Source organism: Scyliorhinus canicula, chromosome 15 (genome assembly GCF_902713615.1).
Source record: "Scyliorhinus canicula chromosome 15, sScyCan1.1, whole genome shotgun sequence".
Lineage (NCBI taxonomy): Eukaryota > Metazoa > Chordata > Chondrichthyes > Carcharhiniformes > Scyliorhinidae > Scyliorhinus > Scyliorhinus canicula.
This window is the reverse complement of record NC_052160.1, coordinates 57,141,260-57,157,986: the sequence shown is the minus strand read 5'-3', so window position 1 is coordinate 57,157,986 and position 16,727 is coordinate 57,141,260. Positions and strand designations below refer to the sequence as shown.

General features: G+C 47.6%; 1 protein-coding gene across 1 annotated transcript in view; it reads right to left on the bottom strand.

Moving 5' to 3' along the window:
- The window catches only part of LOC119978649 (cytochrome P450 3A21-like), an 85,007-nt gene that overhangs the window by 61,372 nt on the left and 6,908 nt on the right, over positions 1–16,727 (bottom strand). Inside the window, exons 2-5 of the mRNA XM_038820437.1 lie at positions 10,777–10,870; positions 9,812–9,864; positions 6,873–6,972; positions 192–305 (exon numbers count right to left, since the gene is read on the bottom strand). Coding sequence (XP_038676365.1) covers positions 192–305; positions 6,873–6,972; positions 9,812–9,864; positions 10,777–10,870 — 361 coding nt within the window. The remainder of the gene's footprint in view (positions 1–191; positions 306–6,872; positions 6,973–9,811; positions 9,865–10,776; positions 10,871–16,727) is intronic.

Here is a 16,727-nt window from a genome sequence, read left to right as displayed (position 1 = left end):
TTTGTAGATGTCAACAGGTTGCTTTCAACATCTTAGTTTTGACTTCTTGTATTCTCGTGCATCAGCACCTACACTCACCTTCATTACTGGATGATTTAACACATTTGTCTATGAAACCAATCTTACATATCACAGGTATAAACACAGAGAAAGGATTCGATCTATTGGGGAGTGGGATGGGGCTCTGTTACCTCTTTCAGCCTCCCGCTGGTGAAGGTTGGGGAAAGCACACTTCGGATTCTCTTCCAATGGTCATCTTCAACAGACACGATGGACTCAGCCAGTGGCCCATTCAGACCTAATTTCTACAGAAAAAGGTAGAAAGGCTTCAGACTTTGTTTTTAATATTACGTTATCAGATTTGATGCCATATTAGCTAATTAGTTGATTTCAAAACTACACAGACTGTGCAGGCAGGGGGAAACAAATGGATCTTGTTGAATGTGTATTCATGTATATATTGCCATGACCTGCACACAGAAATGACGTGAGAGTAGCACGGGAGATCTCACCAATGTAGCGACAGGCATGATGTATAAGAGCTGCTGAAGATTTTATAGTAGACTGTTTAAGCTGTCGTCCTTTGTCATCATTCTTGCACAATGCAGCAATTTTACATGGCATCAGGTGCGAGCTAAGATGGCACAAGGATTTGGCACATCGACCCGCTCACCTTTGATGAGAATAATCGATGACAATTGGAAAAAATTCAAAAAGGAATAGCATGTATACTGCTGTGCTGGTCTCTCCGATAAATCAAAGAAAATACAAGCATACACACTATTGAACCAAGCAGGTCCAAACACAGTCGGAAAATCTGAATCCTTTGTCTACCAAGGGAAGGGAGACCAAGGTACTATTAAAAAAATTTGAACAGATATGCGCACCCATAGAAATGTCTTCATGGACAGACACGTTTTAAACACCAGAAACCAGCTAACCAGAAACTCGATGAACAAGTACAATCATTTGTCTCAACATTGAGAGTACCGAATATGCACGTTTTTGCCAGAATCTTCAGTGATAAACTCGCAAGAGACCGCAGTGTGTGGAATACACAGCAATGAGATGCGCAAGTAGTTGCTGCATAAAGGAACATAGCAACATAGACATAGAAAACCCCATGTTAGAATTCACAATTAGCATCTGCATGCTAAACGAGCAGTCTGTGAGGAGCCCCAAGGAAGTAAAGAGAAAAACTAAGTTCCCTCGGTACAGAACACACCCCAATGGAACTACAGAAGCCAGCACCCACAAAAAAGCTCATGCTTCAGATTTAATAAGTTGCAATGACAGTGGCAAATGGAATCACATTGCCAAGTGCTGCAGGTCAAAGCCACAGCAACTTGTCAATACCGCAAGTCATGTTGCAGCCGGCTACCTTTCCAAGTTTCAGAACATGCACAAAGTGAATGAGCTGGAGGGTAAAGCAAAACAACCAGAGCATTGAACTGCAAAACATTCTACTGCGAAGGGCAATGTATTGTCAAAGTTGCTTCTGCAGGAAATGAAATCGAACCCTGTGCTGCACTAGATTCCATCAAAGTAAATCTCATTGCACGTGGTGTAACACACGCACCCTGCACTGCACACAGGGTAAGCTTCAGTTCCACAAAGTCAACCAGGGCACGAAACCACTGTTGGAGCTCCAGGTCAGCATTGCACTGGGGCCAATCCACCTTGGGCTGGATGTACGCACCCTACAGCACCAAGCCCCACGTTAGACATAGACATAGCATTTGCAGTGCAAAAGGACGCCATTCAGCCCATCGAGTCTGCACCGACCCTTGGAAAGAACACCCCACACCTCCACCCTATCCCAGTAACCCCACCTAACCTTTTTGGACATGAAGGGCAATTTAGCGTGGCCACTCCACCTAACCTGTACATCTTTGGACTGTGGGAGGAAACCGGAGCACCCAAGGGAAACCCACGCCGACACAGGGAGTACGTGCAGACTACGCACAGACAGTAACCCAAACCGGGAATCAAACTTGGGACTGTGGAGCAACTGTGCTAACCACTGTGCTACCATGCTGCCCCCCATGTCTGTGATTATTATTATGAGGCTGGGTGACTCAATAAACACCCACTGTGTGCTCCCTTGCCATGAAACAGAATGTAGTTGACAAATTGGATAGAATGACAAGACTGATGACATCGCCCTCAGAGGAATAGACCACAGAGTGAGTTTTTGCGATGATAACTACAGTAAAGAGAGATGGCACAGTCTGCATCTACCTAGTTCAGCTAAATAACGCACTTCTGAGATCCCACCAAACTATGATGACGGTTGAACAGGTCATGGTGACGGCCCGGTACTAAGGTTTTCAGCATCCTGGATTCACAGTGTGGATTTTGGCAAATCCCACTGGATGAAGAATCTTCAAAGCTTACTATGTTCAAAGTCTCCAGTGGGAAGATACAGGGTCCGCCGCGTGCCCTACAGGATCTCTACTGGCAGTGAGATCTTCCAATAGTCTATAGAAGAGCTCTTTGCAGAGCAACGGTGAAATTATCATTGATGACATCCTGGTCTGGGGTATTACAATGCAAGAACATGATGCAGGTCCGCACTTGGTCCTCGACAGAATCAGCACCATATAGTTGAAGCTCAATCATGCTAAATGCATATTCAGCCGGGTCCGCTATATCGGACACCCACTTACCATCGATGGTGTGAAGCCTGAACTGGATAAGACAACGGCTATATGGCAAATGTCCACTCTGGAGAATAAGCATGCCCTGCAGCGTTTCCTCAGTATGCCAAATTATCTGTCAAAGTTCATTCCCTGATGCAGTGGGGTAACTTTTCTCCACCAAGATGTAGAATAGTGTTGGCAGGAGCGCCACAATGTGGCATTCAACAAACACAAGGATCTGCTGTCAGCCCTTCCGGTGTTACAGTACTTTGATGTGCCAGCACCTGTACTCTTTATCCCAGCATGGACTCGGAGCAGTCAGCATCCAGAATGGAAGACCAGTGACTTTTGCATTTGCCCACTGACACGGAAACGTGCAATGCCCAGAATGAGAATGAACTCTATGCCCTAGTCTTCGCATGTCAGAAATTCCATGATTTCATCTGTGGTCAGAGGTGAACTTTCAATGAAACACACAGCGTTGCAGCCAAGAGGGGGGGGGGGGGGGGGGGCTCATATGGAGAGGTGACTGTTGTGGTTGGAACACCAATCAGAGCCTCGTTGGTCTAAATTTTCTGATTCGAATGAGCCTATCAGCAGGCAATACAGAACACCAGGCTCTGATTAGTGGACTCCTCTTTAGAGTGGGGAAGCAGTTTGCCAAACATTGAGAGGTGGTGGAGACTTAGAGCAGTTCAGACATGAATCACCTGAATTGCTGTTAAGTTTCTGAACTTTCATTGAGTAAAGATGCAAAGCAGCAGCCAGGTTTCCAGCATTCAGTCTGGCAGAGAGCCTGAGGCAAAAGTGAGGTCGCCGAACTAACATCAGGTTCAAGTGCGAACATGCGAAGCCTTCATCGAGGCACTGGGGGAGAAGCGGGGTGACTCTTGGCCTCCAGGCCAGGGCTGAGATGGGCTGGTGGGCAACCAATCAAAACGAACAGTGGCTGCTAAGCCAGATAGCCAGCAGCCAGCCAACCAGGAGCACACGCAGTCATCGAAGGTCAAGGCTTGGCCATCCGACCGAGAGCCAAGGGGTGAGCACAGCATCAGTCAGGAGTTTAAGAAGGCCATTGGGGGCGGGACTCAACCTCATTGGGGAGGGGCCCCAGCAAGGAAGGAAAGCAGTAAACTCTTTTAAGTTGCAGTCATTAATCCTACACAACCCAGCAACTTTACAGATCTCACGGTCTCTTTTCTGAGGCACAGGCCAAGGGGAAGATGTGGCAAGTTCACAGTGTGGTTTTCGACATTTAAAAAATGGTGGAAATCCTTGCAATGCACACTTTGCCTTGTTGGGCAATGTGAACCATGAGTGTTTCTGGTGTCATTGTCTACAATGGAAGTGGTCTAATCCCCATTTCAGGACTAATTCTGAAAATGCATCAATCCCCATTCATAGCTCTCAGTTCTTTGATTCCTTATGAGGTGTAATCAGAGATTCCCAAGTGGTCTGTTGGAAAACAGGGAACAAAGAGGCATTTTTCTTTGTTGCAGTCTAAGTGTGGGTGTAAGCCCCAGTTGGGTGGAGAGCCCTATGGCAGCCATGGAGCTTGGGCTGAGTGCTAACAGTTGTGAGACCCCTTTAAACGCTTGCATGTTTTTATAATGGTGTGCGTAGGCTAACAGAGGCCTAATTGCTGCTGCAAAAGCATATCAAAGGGTAGCTTACTTTTAAACAAAACCCTGCAGTTTAAATACTTCCTACATGCTCAACCTCACTCACCCACCCCACTCGGTATATGAAGCTCACCCTCTCCAGCTCAACTCTTAGATCCTCCAAATCTTCACTCTGGGATCAAGGAAGGTCAGGGGCATTACAATGGGGTCACACCAGGAAAAGGTTTGGGAAGCCAAGAGAAGCAGAGATGCATTTTCTTCACCCCACTGAACTACCCAAGAGTCACTCCTGAAGCCACAGTTGAAATATAGAATTTGATCCCCTAAAAGAAACTGTGGAGGCTGGGACAGTTACAAGACTGTGATTGATATCTTCTGAACTATCAGAGGATCATGCAATGAAATGAAATGAAAATCGCTTATTGTCACAAGTAGGCTTCAATGAAGTTACAGTGAAAAGCCCCTAGTCGCCACATTCCGGCGCCAGTCCAGGGAGGCTGTTACGGGAATCGAACCGTGCTGTTGGCCTGCCTGGGTCTGCTTTCAAAGCCAGCAATTTAGCCCAGTGTGCTAAACAGCAAAGCAGATAAATGGAGTTGAGGTAATGATGAGCCATGACACAGGCCACAAGGAACAGGAGCAGGGGCAGCTGGAGGTCAGTCAACCTCAATGCTACTTTCCCACAATATCCTCATATGCCTTCATTAGCAAAAATCATCAATCTCTGCCTTGAGTATACTTAACACTAACATTCATAATTCCACAGAATTTCAAGATTAAAACACATTAAGTAAAGAAACTAAAATGCCAAACATTTCAATTCTATTCTTTGCATTATTATTATTGAAACTACATATTTCAAACCCTCTGCTGCCCACCCCCCCCCCCCCCCCCCCCCCCCTTGGGAATTCTAACGGTCATTTCCTTGGTTTCCCCTTCTGATAAAGGAACAGTCTAACCCAGAATTCCATAAACATATCAGTGATCAGGGTTATTCACAGATCATACAGAATATTGTATTTTTATTGTTAATAAATCTCTCTCCTGTGCATCACAAAAATCAGGCTGTGGAAATCCTGCCAGATTTCAAGACAACTACAAGCTCCAAAAGGTGAGGGGTGCAAATTCCAGACGAGTCAGATCATTCTTGGATGTGATACACCTTCTTCTCTACCTGGGCTAGTCCAAACTCGGACAGGCAACCAGTGAGAATTTAGTTGAATCCAGAGATCACAGCATCAGCATTATAGGTCATCCCATCAAACATACTCTTGTCCCCCACACATGGGGAGTTTTGTTTGGCAAGTCTCATCTCTCTCGTAAAGCACTGGAAAATCAAAACAACACATGGAGAAAAGATGGGAACCAAATTACATTCTAGCTGAAATGCTGAAACATTCAGAAAGCAAAAACAAGGGCCTATTACGCTAACAAGAAAATCTAATAAGCCCATAAGATGTAGGAGCAGAATTAGGCTATTCGGCCCATCAAGTCTGCTTCGCCATTCGAACATGGATGATATGTTCCTCATCTCTATTCCCCTGCCTTTTCCCAATCACCCCCGATCCCCTTATTAACCAAGAACACCAGATTTGTGCTGTTCCGTACACGGCTACAGACCAAGAGCTGGAAGGTGCAATTAGACAGAATAGTTCTTTCTTAGAACGCAAGAATCAGACGCAGGAGTAGGCAATTTAGCCTCTCGAGCTTGCTTCACCACTCAATATGATCATGGCTGATCTCATCATGGGCTCAACTCCACCTTCCTACACGTTCTCCATATCCCTTCAACCCATTACCAATTAAATATCTGTCTAACTTCTCCTTCAATTTACTCCACCGCACTCTGGGGTAACAAATTAGGGCAGCACGGTAGCATTGTGATTGCCCAATTGCTTTACAACTCCAGGGTCCCAGGTTCGATTCCCAGCTTGAGTCACTGTGTGGAGTCTGCACATTCTCCCCGTGTCTGCATGGGTTTCCTCTGGGTGCTCCGGTTTCCTCCCACAGTCCAAAGATGTGCAGGTTAGGTGGATTGGCCATGCTAAATTGCCTTTAGTGGCCAAAATTGCCCTTAGTGTTGGGTGGGGTTACTGGGTTATGGGGATAGGGTGGAGGTGTGGACCTTGGGTAGGGTGCTCTTTCCAAGAGCCGGTGCAGACTCGATGGGCCGAATGGCCTCCTTCTGCACTGTAAATTCTATGATGTTCTATGAAAGTCCACAGATTCGCGAGCCTTTGGGAGATGTTGCTTCTCTTCATGTCTATTTTAAATTTGTTACCCCTTAACCTGAGGTTATGACCCCTCGCTCTAGAATGCCCCACAAGAGGAAGCATCCGCTCCATGTCTACTTTATCCAAACTTTTTATCATCTTATATGCCTCAATTTGATCTCCCCTCATTCTTCAAAACTAGAGAATATAGGAAAAAACTTCTCTTCATACGATAAATCTCTCATCTCTGTAATCAATCCAGTGAACCTACTCTAAATTGGCTCCAAAGCCACAACATCTTTCCTCCAATAAAGGGTCAGAAACTGTGCACAGTACTCCAGGTGAGGAGCCAATGAGAGCAAATAAGCCTCAGTGCAATGTAGGCAAATACTTACCCGCCTGTTGGTGAACAAAGGGTAACACTCTTTTATGAAGATGGTTTTCATCAAGTCAGTATCCAGGATGGCGAGAATGGGCAGCCGCCCATCATAAATCCTAAAGGAAACAACAGAAATATTAGAAAGTGTAACTGGTTCTTCAATAAGGTATAGTGTGGGGTCTGAATGGCAGAGCAAACACCAACCACACCCATGTTGGGTGTCCATGATGGCCAGGTCTCTATCACAATGATATCACAGGAGCATTTATGAAAAGGAAATGTTGAATGTCTCTGATTGTAGTATAATAATCCAGGCTATACTTACACTACCAACCAGAAACAGCCTTGCTTCATCTTAGCATTTCAGCTGCTGCCTGGGAACTTGACACCCGAAAGAAGATGAGCAAGTTCACTAAAATACTGTGGGTGCTGGAAGTCCGAAACGATAACCTGGAAATACTCAACAGCGCTGGAGGAGAGAGAAACAACGTAACATCGAGTCGAATAGGACTTTTCTTATGGACCTCTGAAAAGGAGTCATATTTGACACGAAACATTGACTTTCTCGCTCCACAGATGCGGCCAGATCCACTGCACATTTCCAGCACTTTTGTTTTTAAGCTTAGATGAGAGAGTATGCTCTTGCTTCAGCTCCTCACAAACCAATTTATAATCCATAAATTTTGTTCAGTGAAAAGTCAAAATTGCATTCATACGGGTTAAATTTCCATCTTGTCTGCCCTGGTTTGTGGGCCAGACAGCATGTTTGTTAACTGCCAAAGTTCTTTGGGGTATTTGCACAGTTGTAGTACACCACCACTGCTTACAGAGAAACCTCAACAGCGACTACCTGACTCACCATCAACAAGCCAGAGAAACCCCAGTCCCAATTTAGTCCGGGAATACTCCGGACATAAAACCTGGAAGCACAGATTTCTCAGACACCTTGCGAATTTCCTGTTGCCAGTTTTCTCTCCTGAAAGTGAGCCTGTTTAACAGGTTACCTAATAGTCAGCCTGTGGCACTTAGCCACAGTGGACAACAGGTCGGGGGAGAAAGGCGATAGGATTGGAGAAGTGGGGATTAGTAAGAGATGGCCAGTAGAGCACTGGATTAGTTCAAGACCAGGGGCGGGATTCTCCGACCCCCCCGCCGGGTCGGAGAATCGCCGGGGGCCGGCGTCAATCCCGCCCCCGCCGTGTTCCGAATTCTCCGGCACCGGAGATTCGCCGGGGGTGGGAATCGCTCCACGCCGGTCGGCGGGCCCCCCCCGGCGATTCTCCAGCCCGCGATGGGCCGAAGTCCCGCCACTGACAAGCCTTCCCGCCGGCGTGGATCAGACCACCTACCTTACTGGCGGGAGCAGGCGGGCTCCGGGGTCGTCGGGGGAGGGCGCGGGGCGATCTGGCCCCGGGGGGTGCCCCCCCCCCCCCGGTGGCCTGGCCCGCGATCGGGGCCCACCGATCGGCGGGGGGGGGCCTGTGCCATGGGGGCACTCTTTTCCTTCTGCCTTCGCCATAATCTTCACCATGGCGGAGGTGGAAGTGACACCCTACCCAGCGCATGCGCAGGAGATGACATCAGTAGCCGCTGATGCTCCGGCGCATACGCGGACTTCGGTCGGCCGGCGAAGTCCCTTCGGCCCCAGCTGGCGTGGCGCCAAAGGCCTTCCACGCCAGCCGGCAGAGCGCCAACCACTCCGGCGCGGGCCTACCCCCTCAATGTTAGGGCTTGGCCCCTAAAGGTGCACCCATCAACAAGCCAGAGAAACCCCAGTCCCAATTTTGTCCGGGAATACTTCGGACATAAAACCTGGAAGCACAGATTTCTCAGACACCTTGCGAATTTCCTGTCGCCCGTTTTCTCTCCTGAAGAAAACTTCCGCACATGTGGGGCGGCCCAACGCCCCAACTTACTGACACTCACCTCTGAAGCCCATCCTGGTCCAAAAGAAAAATGAGGATTTCAAAGCTCTTAACCTGACAGAAACCACCTCCAGGATCAATTATGTATTTGAAACTATTGGGATGTGTCCTGGAGCCAGAACTCTTGCCAGTTTTCAATGGATGGAATTCCAGGTATAGACTAGGAAGTTTTCCTAGAGACATTCCCTTGCTGTAAGGAGCACAGATATCCAGTCAGATCTCCAAGCCACTGCCAGAATTCCTTGCAACAGTGAAAATGGGTCAGTTCCCAGTGGATTGGGGCTTTACCCCATTTTTCCAGTGAATTGAATGGAGAAGCACTCCACCCATGTCTAAACCGAAACAGAGAGGATTTCAGGCTCAGTGTGAATGCAGCATTGGAGACACTTTCTCAGTTCAATCGCATGCAAAAGTACCAAATGTATTCAGTTTGAATACTCCTCCTACAAACTGCAGCACTCAAATACAAATCATAGAATCTACAGTGCAGAAGGAGGCCATTCGGCCCATCGAGTCTGCACCGGCCCCTCGAAAGAAAACCCTCCCAAAGCACACACCTCCACCCTATCTCCGTAACCCAGTAACCCCACCCAACCTTTTTGGACATGAAGGGCAATCTAGCATGGCTAATCTACCTAACCTGCACACCGCCTGGAGGAAACCCACGCAGGCATGGAGTGAACATGCAGACTCTGCACAGACAATGACCCAAGGCGGAAATCAAACTGGGACCCTGGAGCTGTGAAGCAACCGTGCTAACCAATATGCTACCGAGCTGCCCAATGTGGCATCCTTTTCAGTACAATGATAAAGGTGAAGTTACTCAGACCAACAATGTCACTCAATGTAAATATCGCATCCCTAGAAGTGCAATAATTACATCAGCGTCAATACTACTTGGAATGATATGTGCCTTTAAACATCATAAACTACATATCACATTACTGGAGTAAAATGCATAACATGGATTTTTGAAATGGATAAAAATCCACTCACTCATACCCATTACTGGCTGATTAAATGCACTCACCCCCACACCTTTCCATACTTCTTGTAGCATTCCATATCAAACCCAAACAGACCCTGGCCAGGAAGAAAATAAAACCATGAGCAAAAGTATTCACATAATAATAAAAAAAGGCAAAACAATATTTTCTTTTACTGTGTGTGGGGGGATATTAGAGACTGACGTTTTCGGCCCCATTGGGAGGGAGCTTGGAGAGGGGGTTGGCCGCAGAATCTTTTTAAAAATTAAATTGAGAGTACCCAATTCATTTTTTCCAATTAAGGGGCAATTTAGGGTGGCCAATCCACCTACCGTGCACATCTTTTGGGTTGTGGGGGTGAAACCCACGCAAACACGGGGAGAATGTGCAAACTCCACACGGACAGTAACCCAGAGCCGGGATCGAACTTGGGACCTCGGCGCCGTGAGGCAGCAGTGCTAACCACTGCGTCACCGTGCTACCCCTGGCCGCAGAATCTGACCAGCGTGCTGGTTCCCCAGCAATATCCCACCCCAGACCATTTTCCCCCAAAGCAGGATGGGTGGCAGCAGATCTACCAGCCCACAAGCGGCCCATGAAGCTGGTTTAAAATGTCTGCTCAGGCCTCCTGTCAGAGATTGACTGGAGTTGTCCGGGAACTGTAGTTGCCTGAAGGTGGCATCCCAGTGCAGGGGGGTGGGGGTCTTATTGAGCCAGTTCAGTGAAGCACTGGCACTGCCAATTACAGGGGTGCGGATTCTATTTGGCTCTGCAAACACTTGGTGAGGTTGGCCTCCGGAAGAGTTTCTCCAGCTTTTGGCTGGTTCACGAAATGGAGAACCAGTCAATCAGCACCTGCTCTGTCCTGCTCGGCCCAGAGTCTCCTAGTCACCCAAACATTAGCAGGAACTTTGGATAGGTCTCATCAGCTCTCAGTTAAAGGATATAGCAGAATGATTTAATAACAGGCGAGTTATTGACAGTGTGGAGAAATGCAAAATAAACAAACCTTTCTGTAATGGAGTATTGTTCCGATGAATGGTAGTGGCCTTGGGCCTGGAACTCCAAGCCGTTTAAATAACCCATAGGGTAAAACGCTGTACCTGCAAATTAAATTGAAATGGTTACAATCTTAGAAAGAAACAAACTTAAATTGGTTAGTGTGAACTAAATCAACTATACCTTCTAGTTTCATTCAAATGAAATCTCATTCAAACACCAATCTTATGACCAACAGATGTTGTCATCTAGTATTGAACATCTTCAAACAAGGTTCGGTATTTCGAGATTCGGGACAGGATTGTGGATTGTTTTAATCACTGATTCAACAGAAATTGGCAGTTTGAAAGAGAGAAGGCAAAATCGGATATAATGGTGTTACAGTTAAATAAAGGTAATTACGAGGGCATGAGAGAGGAACTGGCGAAAATCGACTGGAAGCAGACCCTAGTGGGGAAGACAGCAGAGCAAAAATGGCAGGAGTTTGTGTGCATAATTGAGGACACTGTACAGAGGTTCATCCCCAAGAAAAGAAAGATTATCCGGGGAGGGATTAGACAGCCATGGCTGACAAAGGAGGTCAGGAAATGTATCAAAGAAAAAGAGAGATCCTATAAAGTGGCCAAAAGCACTGGGAAATCAGAAGATTGGGAAGGCTACAAAAACAAACAGAGATTAACAAAGAGACAAATAAGGAAGGAGAGGATCAAATATGAAGGCAGGCTAGCCAGTAATATAAGAAATGATAGTAAAAGTTCTTTCAATACATAAGAAACAAACGACAGGCCAAAGTAGACATTGGGCCAATTCAAACTGATTCCGGAAGGCTAGTGATGGGAGACGAGGAAATGGCTGGAGAACTTAATAAGTACTTTGCGTCTGTCTTCACAGTGGAAGACATGAGTAATATCCCAAAAATTATAGAGGGTCAGGGGGCTGAGTTGAGTATGGTTGCCATTACAAAAGAGATGGTGCTAAAAAAGCTAAAAGGTCTTAAAATTGACAAATCTCCTGGCCCCGATGGGCTACATCCTAGAGTTCTGAGGGAGGTGGCTGAAGAAATAGCGGAAGCGTTGGTTGAGATCTTTCATAAATCACTGGAGTCAGGGAAAGTCCCGGACGATTGGAGGATCGCTGTTGTTACCCCCTTGTTCAAGAAAGGATCAAGACAAAAGATGGAAAATTATAGGCCAATTAGCCTAACCTCGGTCGTTGGTAAAATTCTAGAATCGATCGTTAAGGATGAGATTTCTAAATTCTTGGAAGAGCAGGGTCGGATTAGAACAAGTCAACATGGATTTAGTAAGGGGAGGTCGTGCCTGACGAACCTGTTAGAATTCTTTGAGGAGGTGACAAGTAGGTTAGACCAGGGAAACCCAGTGGATGTGGTCTATCTGGATTTCCAAAAGGCCTTTGATAAGGTGCCACACAGGAGGCTGCTGAGTAAGGTGAGGGCCCATGGTGTTCGAGGTGAGCTACTGGCATGGGTTGAGGATTGGCTGCCTGACAGAAGGCAGAGAGTTGGGATAAAAGGTTCTTTTTCGGAATGGCAGCCGGTGACCAGCGGTGTCCCACAGGGTTCAGTATTGGTGCCGCAGCTGTTCACCATATATATTAATGATCTGGATGAAGGGACTGGGGGCATTCTAGCGAAGTTTGCCGATGATACGAAGTTAGGTGGTCAGGCAGGTAGTGCTGAGGAAGTGGGGAGGCTGCAGAAGGATCTAGACAGTTTGGGAGAGTGGTGCAGGAAATGGCTGATGCAATTCAACGTGAGAAAATGTGAGGTCTTGCACTTTGGAAAAAAGAATCCAAGCATAGACTACTTTCTAAACGGTGAGAAAATTCATAATGCCAAAGTACAAAGGGATCTGGGAGTGCTAGTCGAGGATTCCCTAAAGTTAAACATGCAGGTTGAATCTGTGATTAAGAAAGCAAATGCAATGTTGTCATTTATCTCAAGAGGGTTGGAATATAAAAGCAGCGATGTGCTACTGAGCCTTTATAAGGCTCTGGTTCGGCCCCATTTGGAGTACTGTGTCCAGTTTTGGGCCCCACATCTCAGGAAGGACATACTGGCACTGGAGCGTGTCCAGCGGAGATTCACACGGATGATCCCTGGAATGGCGGGTCTAACATATGATGAACGGCTGAGGATCCTGGGATTGTATTCATTGGAGTTTAGAAGGTTAAGGGGAGATCTAATAGAAACTTACAAGATAATACATGGCTTAGAAAGGGTGGACGCAAAGAAACTGTTTCCGTTAGGCGAGGAGACGAGGACCCGTGGGCACAGCCTTAGAATTAGAGGGGGTAAATTCAGAACAGAAATGCGGAGACATTTCTTCAGCCAGAGAGTTGTGGGCCTGTGGAATTCATTGCCGCGGAGTGCAGTGGAGGCCGGGACGCTAAGTGGCTTCAAGGCAGAGATAGATAAATTCTTGATGTCGCGAGGAATTAAGGGCTACGGGGAGAATGCTGGTAGGTGGAGTTGAAATGCCCATCAGCCATGATTGAATGGCGGAGTGGACTCGATGGGCCGAATGGCCTTACTTCCACTCCTATGTCTTATGGTCTTAAACCCACCACTGGGACTTCCGTTGGTGGCCATGGAGTGAGTGGTGGCACATGAGATGGTTCCTGCCTGAGGACTGGTTCTTTGCCCCTTCTTGCCAGGGGGTGGTGCAGGTGGAAAAGTGATAATATTGAAGAACTAGGATTTCTCCTCTGCTAGGTGATGTCGAAGAGTTGAGCAAGGGTCATTCTTCGGACCTGCAGGACACACATGGCGTACGAAGGGAAAAGATGGCGGAGGGACCAGCAGCATCATTGCCCACACGGTGGGGCAGTTGGTTGAGTTCCTTTCGGCTGAATTTAAAAAGAAAAGGCTGGCGGTCACTGAGGACTTGGTGAGAGTGGCAAAGCCAATTCGGGCTGCCTGGAGAGGGCGGACCAATAGCTGGAGACGCAGAATGTGTCGATTAGGAAGGTAGAGGAGAGGGTTGTCGACCAGGAGGATTGGATTGTCTCTTTGGAGGTAGAAATGTTGATGATGTTGGAGAGAAAATTATGCTGAAGGCTAAGGTCCACGATCTGGAGAACCACTCAAGGAGGCAGAACTTGAGGATTGTTGTCCAAAGGCATTAAGGGGACAGGAACAATGGAATATGTGGCCAAGATGTTCGAGCAGTTGGTGGGGGGAGGGGGTCTTTGACTGTCCTCCTGAAGTGGACCAGGTCCATCGGTCGTTGAGCAAAAAGCCGAGAGCTGGGGAACCACCACGGACGATTATTGTATGGCTCCATCGGTATTTGGACAAGGAGAAGATTCTGAGGTGGGCAAGGGAGAGCCATGAATGTAGGCGAGAAGGCCATAAAGTCTGTATCTATCAGAACTTGGGAGTTGAGCTGGGTAAGAGGGAGGAAGGCCGGGTTCAACAAGGCCAAGGTGTGATTTGACATGATGTACTCGGCTCCTCTGTGGATCACGCATGGGGGGAAGTGAACACTATTTCGATACACCGGAGGAGGCAAGCAACTTTATAAAGGACCATGGACTGGGAGACATTTGAGGATTCTGTGTGGGTTCACCTACACGGTTCAGCTGTGGCATTGTACTCAGGGGCGAGAGGCTTTGTTTGTTTTTGCTTGCTGTTGTTTTCAGTTCACTTTGTGCTGTAAATGTATAGTTTTATAGTTTTGTAATAGCTGCCCCCCTGCATGTAGGGTGTAGGCATTGGGGGTATTAAAGCATTTGGTGGTTTTGGTGGGGAGTGCAGTGGGTGGGAGAGGTGATGTGGGGATGAAGGAGTCTGGAGGTGCAAGATTAAAGGGTGTGACGGGGGTGGGTGTGTGAATCTTTTTCTATATAAAGTTTGTGTTGAGCCTCAGGTGGGGGTTACCCTGCTGGCAGAAATGGTGGTTCACGGAAGTGAAGTGGGGGGGAAAGCCGTGGCTGGCTATTTGGGGGGGGGGGGGGGGGGGGGGAGAGGGAGTTGTTTTCTTTGTTTTTAGTTTGGGGTAAGATAACAATCCTGGGGCGGCGGGGTTTCTTTGCTTGGGATCGGTGGAGGGGGCTTTGCTGACACTGAAGGTTTCTTTATGGAGTCATTGGATGGAGGGAATGGCTGTGGCCATCTTGGGTGGGCCCGGGAGGTGGGCAAGGTAGGGCCCTGAAGGAGTCCATTGGGATTAAAGTTTGATTGATCAGGGTGCCTGTGGGTGGGGACGTGCTACTCTGGACCCCCCCCCCCCCCCCCCCCCCCACCCCCCCCCTCCCCCCAACCAAACTGACCTCATGGAATGTGAGGGGATTGATTGGACCGATTAAAGGGTCTCAGGTGTTCACCTATTTATAAATTCTGAAGGCAGACGTGGTCTTCTTGCAGGAGACTCACTTAAGGGTTAAGGACCAAAGAAAATTGGGGAAAGGGTGGATGGGACAAGTGTTCCATTCGGGGTTGGATTCGAAGACGAGGGGGGTTGCGGTGCTTAACAAAAGGGCGAGTGGCCTGTTGGAATTCTACATTTGGAGAAGATAAAGTTTGCCATTAGGGGTTCGGAGGAGGGGTTCCACTCGAGGTGGAGGGTGTTCATCTCCTTCTTTAAGAGTTGGTAAACGTCAGCGGGCAGGGGGAGGCGGCTTGTTTTGTATTACAGTTATAAAGCGGGACAGGTGAAGGGGATATGGTGAAGGGGGTGTTTATAATGAGACATGTATAATGTTGGATGGAATGTTGTGCTTTGTAAATAAATTGAAAATTTCCTGAAAAAAAGAAGAAACCCAGCAACTGTCAGGCCTGGAAGGGCATCATCCAATTCATGAACGTTGTAAATTTGGTTACAATAAACTCAGACCCTGTTGTGTAGTGGACCACAGACAGCGAATGTGATGGTCTCGCCGAGACAGCAGCATTAATTACAATGCAAGTTCAAATGCGTGTATTGTGCTGGTCTGAAACCCAAATCCAACGACAGGTTTGCCACACTGCTGGCATGCGGGCCAGTTCCCTGGCGTCTTGTCACACACAAACCGGGTTTCCTCCAGGTCCTCCAGTTTTCTCCCACAGTCCAAAGATGTGCAGGTTAGGTGGATTGGTCATGATAAATTGCCCCTTCGTGTCCAGGGAAATGTAGGTTAGGTTGCGGCGCGAGGGTAAGGGAATGGACCAGTGTGCAGTGATCTTTCAGAGGATCAGTGCAGATGCGATGGTCTGAATCGCCTCCTTCTGCTCTGTGGGATTCTATGATTCTATGAACCACACACACACACAAACACAGCCATTACTAGCAACTTAAGCAGTTCAACCATGATCTTTCCATTTGGTTTCCTGGATCCCAAAGGCACCAGGAGTCATTTTAACTACCTAGAGGCAGCCTCCCAGCAAAGGACTGCAGTGGGCCCAGAACTCCAGGGAGGTTGCCTGTGTGTGCCACTGCATAGAGGAGCTATTCTCCATCCCCTCCCACCCACCCCACAGAATGTCCTCTTACCACAGTGGCAGACTAGCTGCAAGAGACATTTAACTTCAAACTTGTAAAGATTGCAGAAAGGGCACCTCAATTTTGAATCACCCCTTCCCTTACTTGTCTTCCATTGCAAGCTGCTGCGCATTTCATGCTCAAAGGCCTCTGATTGGCCCTGCAGTTTAGTCTGCCCACTATCCTTAACTGGACAGCGGTTCCGCTTTCTGGCCTTTACTTTGTCACCTTGTGGAAAGATCACAGGTGGACTGATTCCTCACTGCAGGCCTCTGTTCCTCATTTGAGCCTGACCACAGAGTTCAGGAGTCTGCGGGAAATATCCTGCCCTGTGCGCCTCGTATTTGTAAAGTCATGAAACCTATAACATTTTTTTACAAAACAGCCTGGAGGCCCTCACTCCCTCTACTTACAACATTCGTCACCAGTTTTACTTTTCTGGCAACATCTGAGCTAACTGAAAGACAAGATTATGCAATAT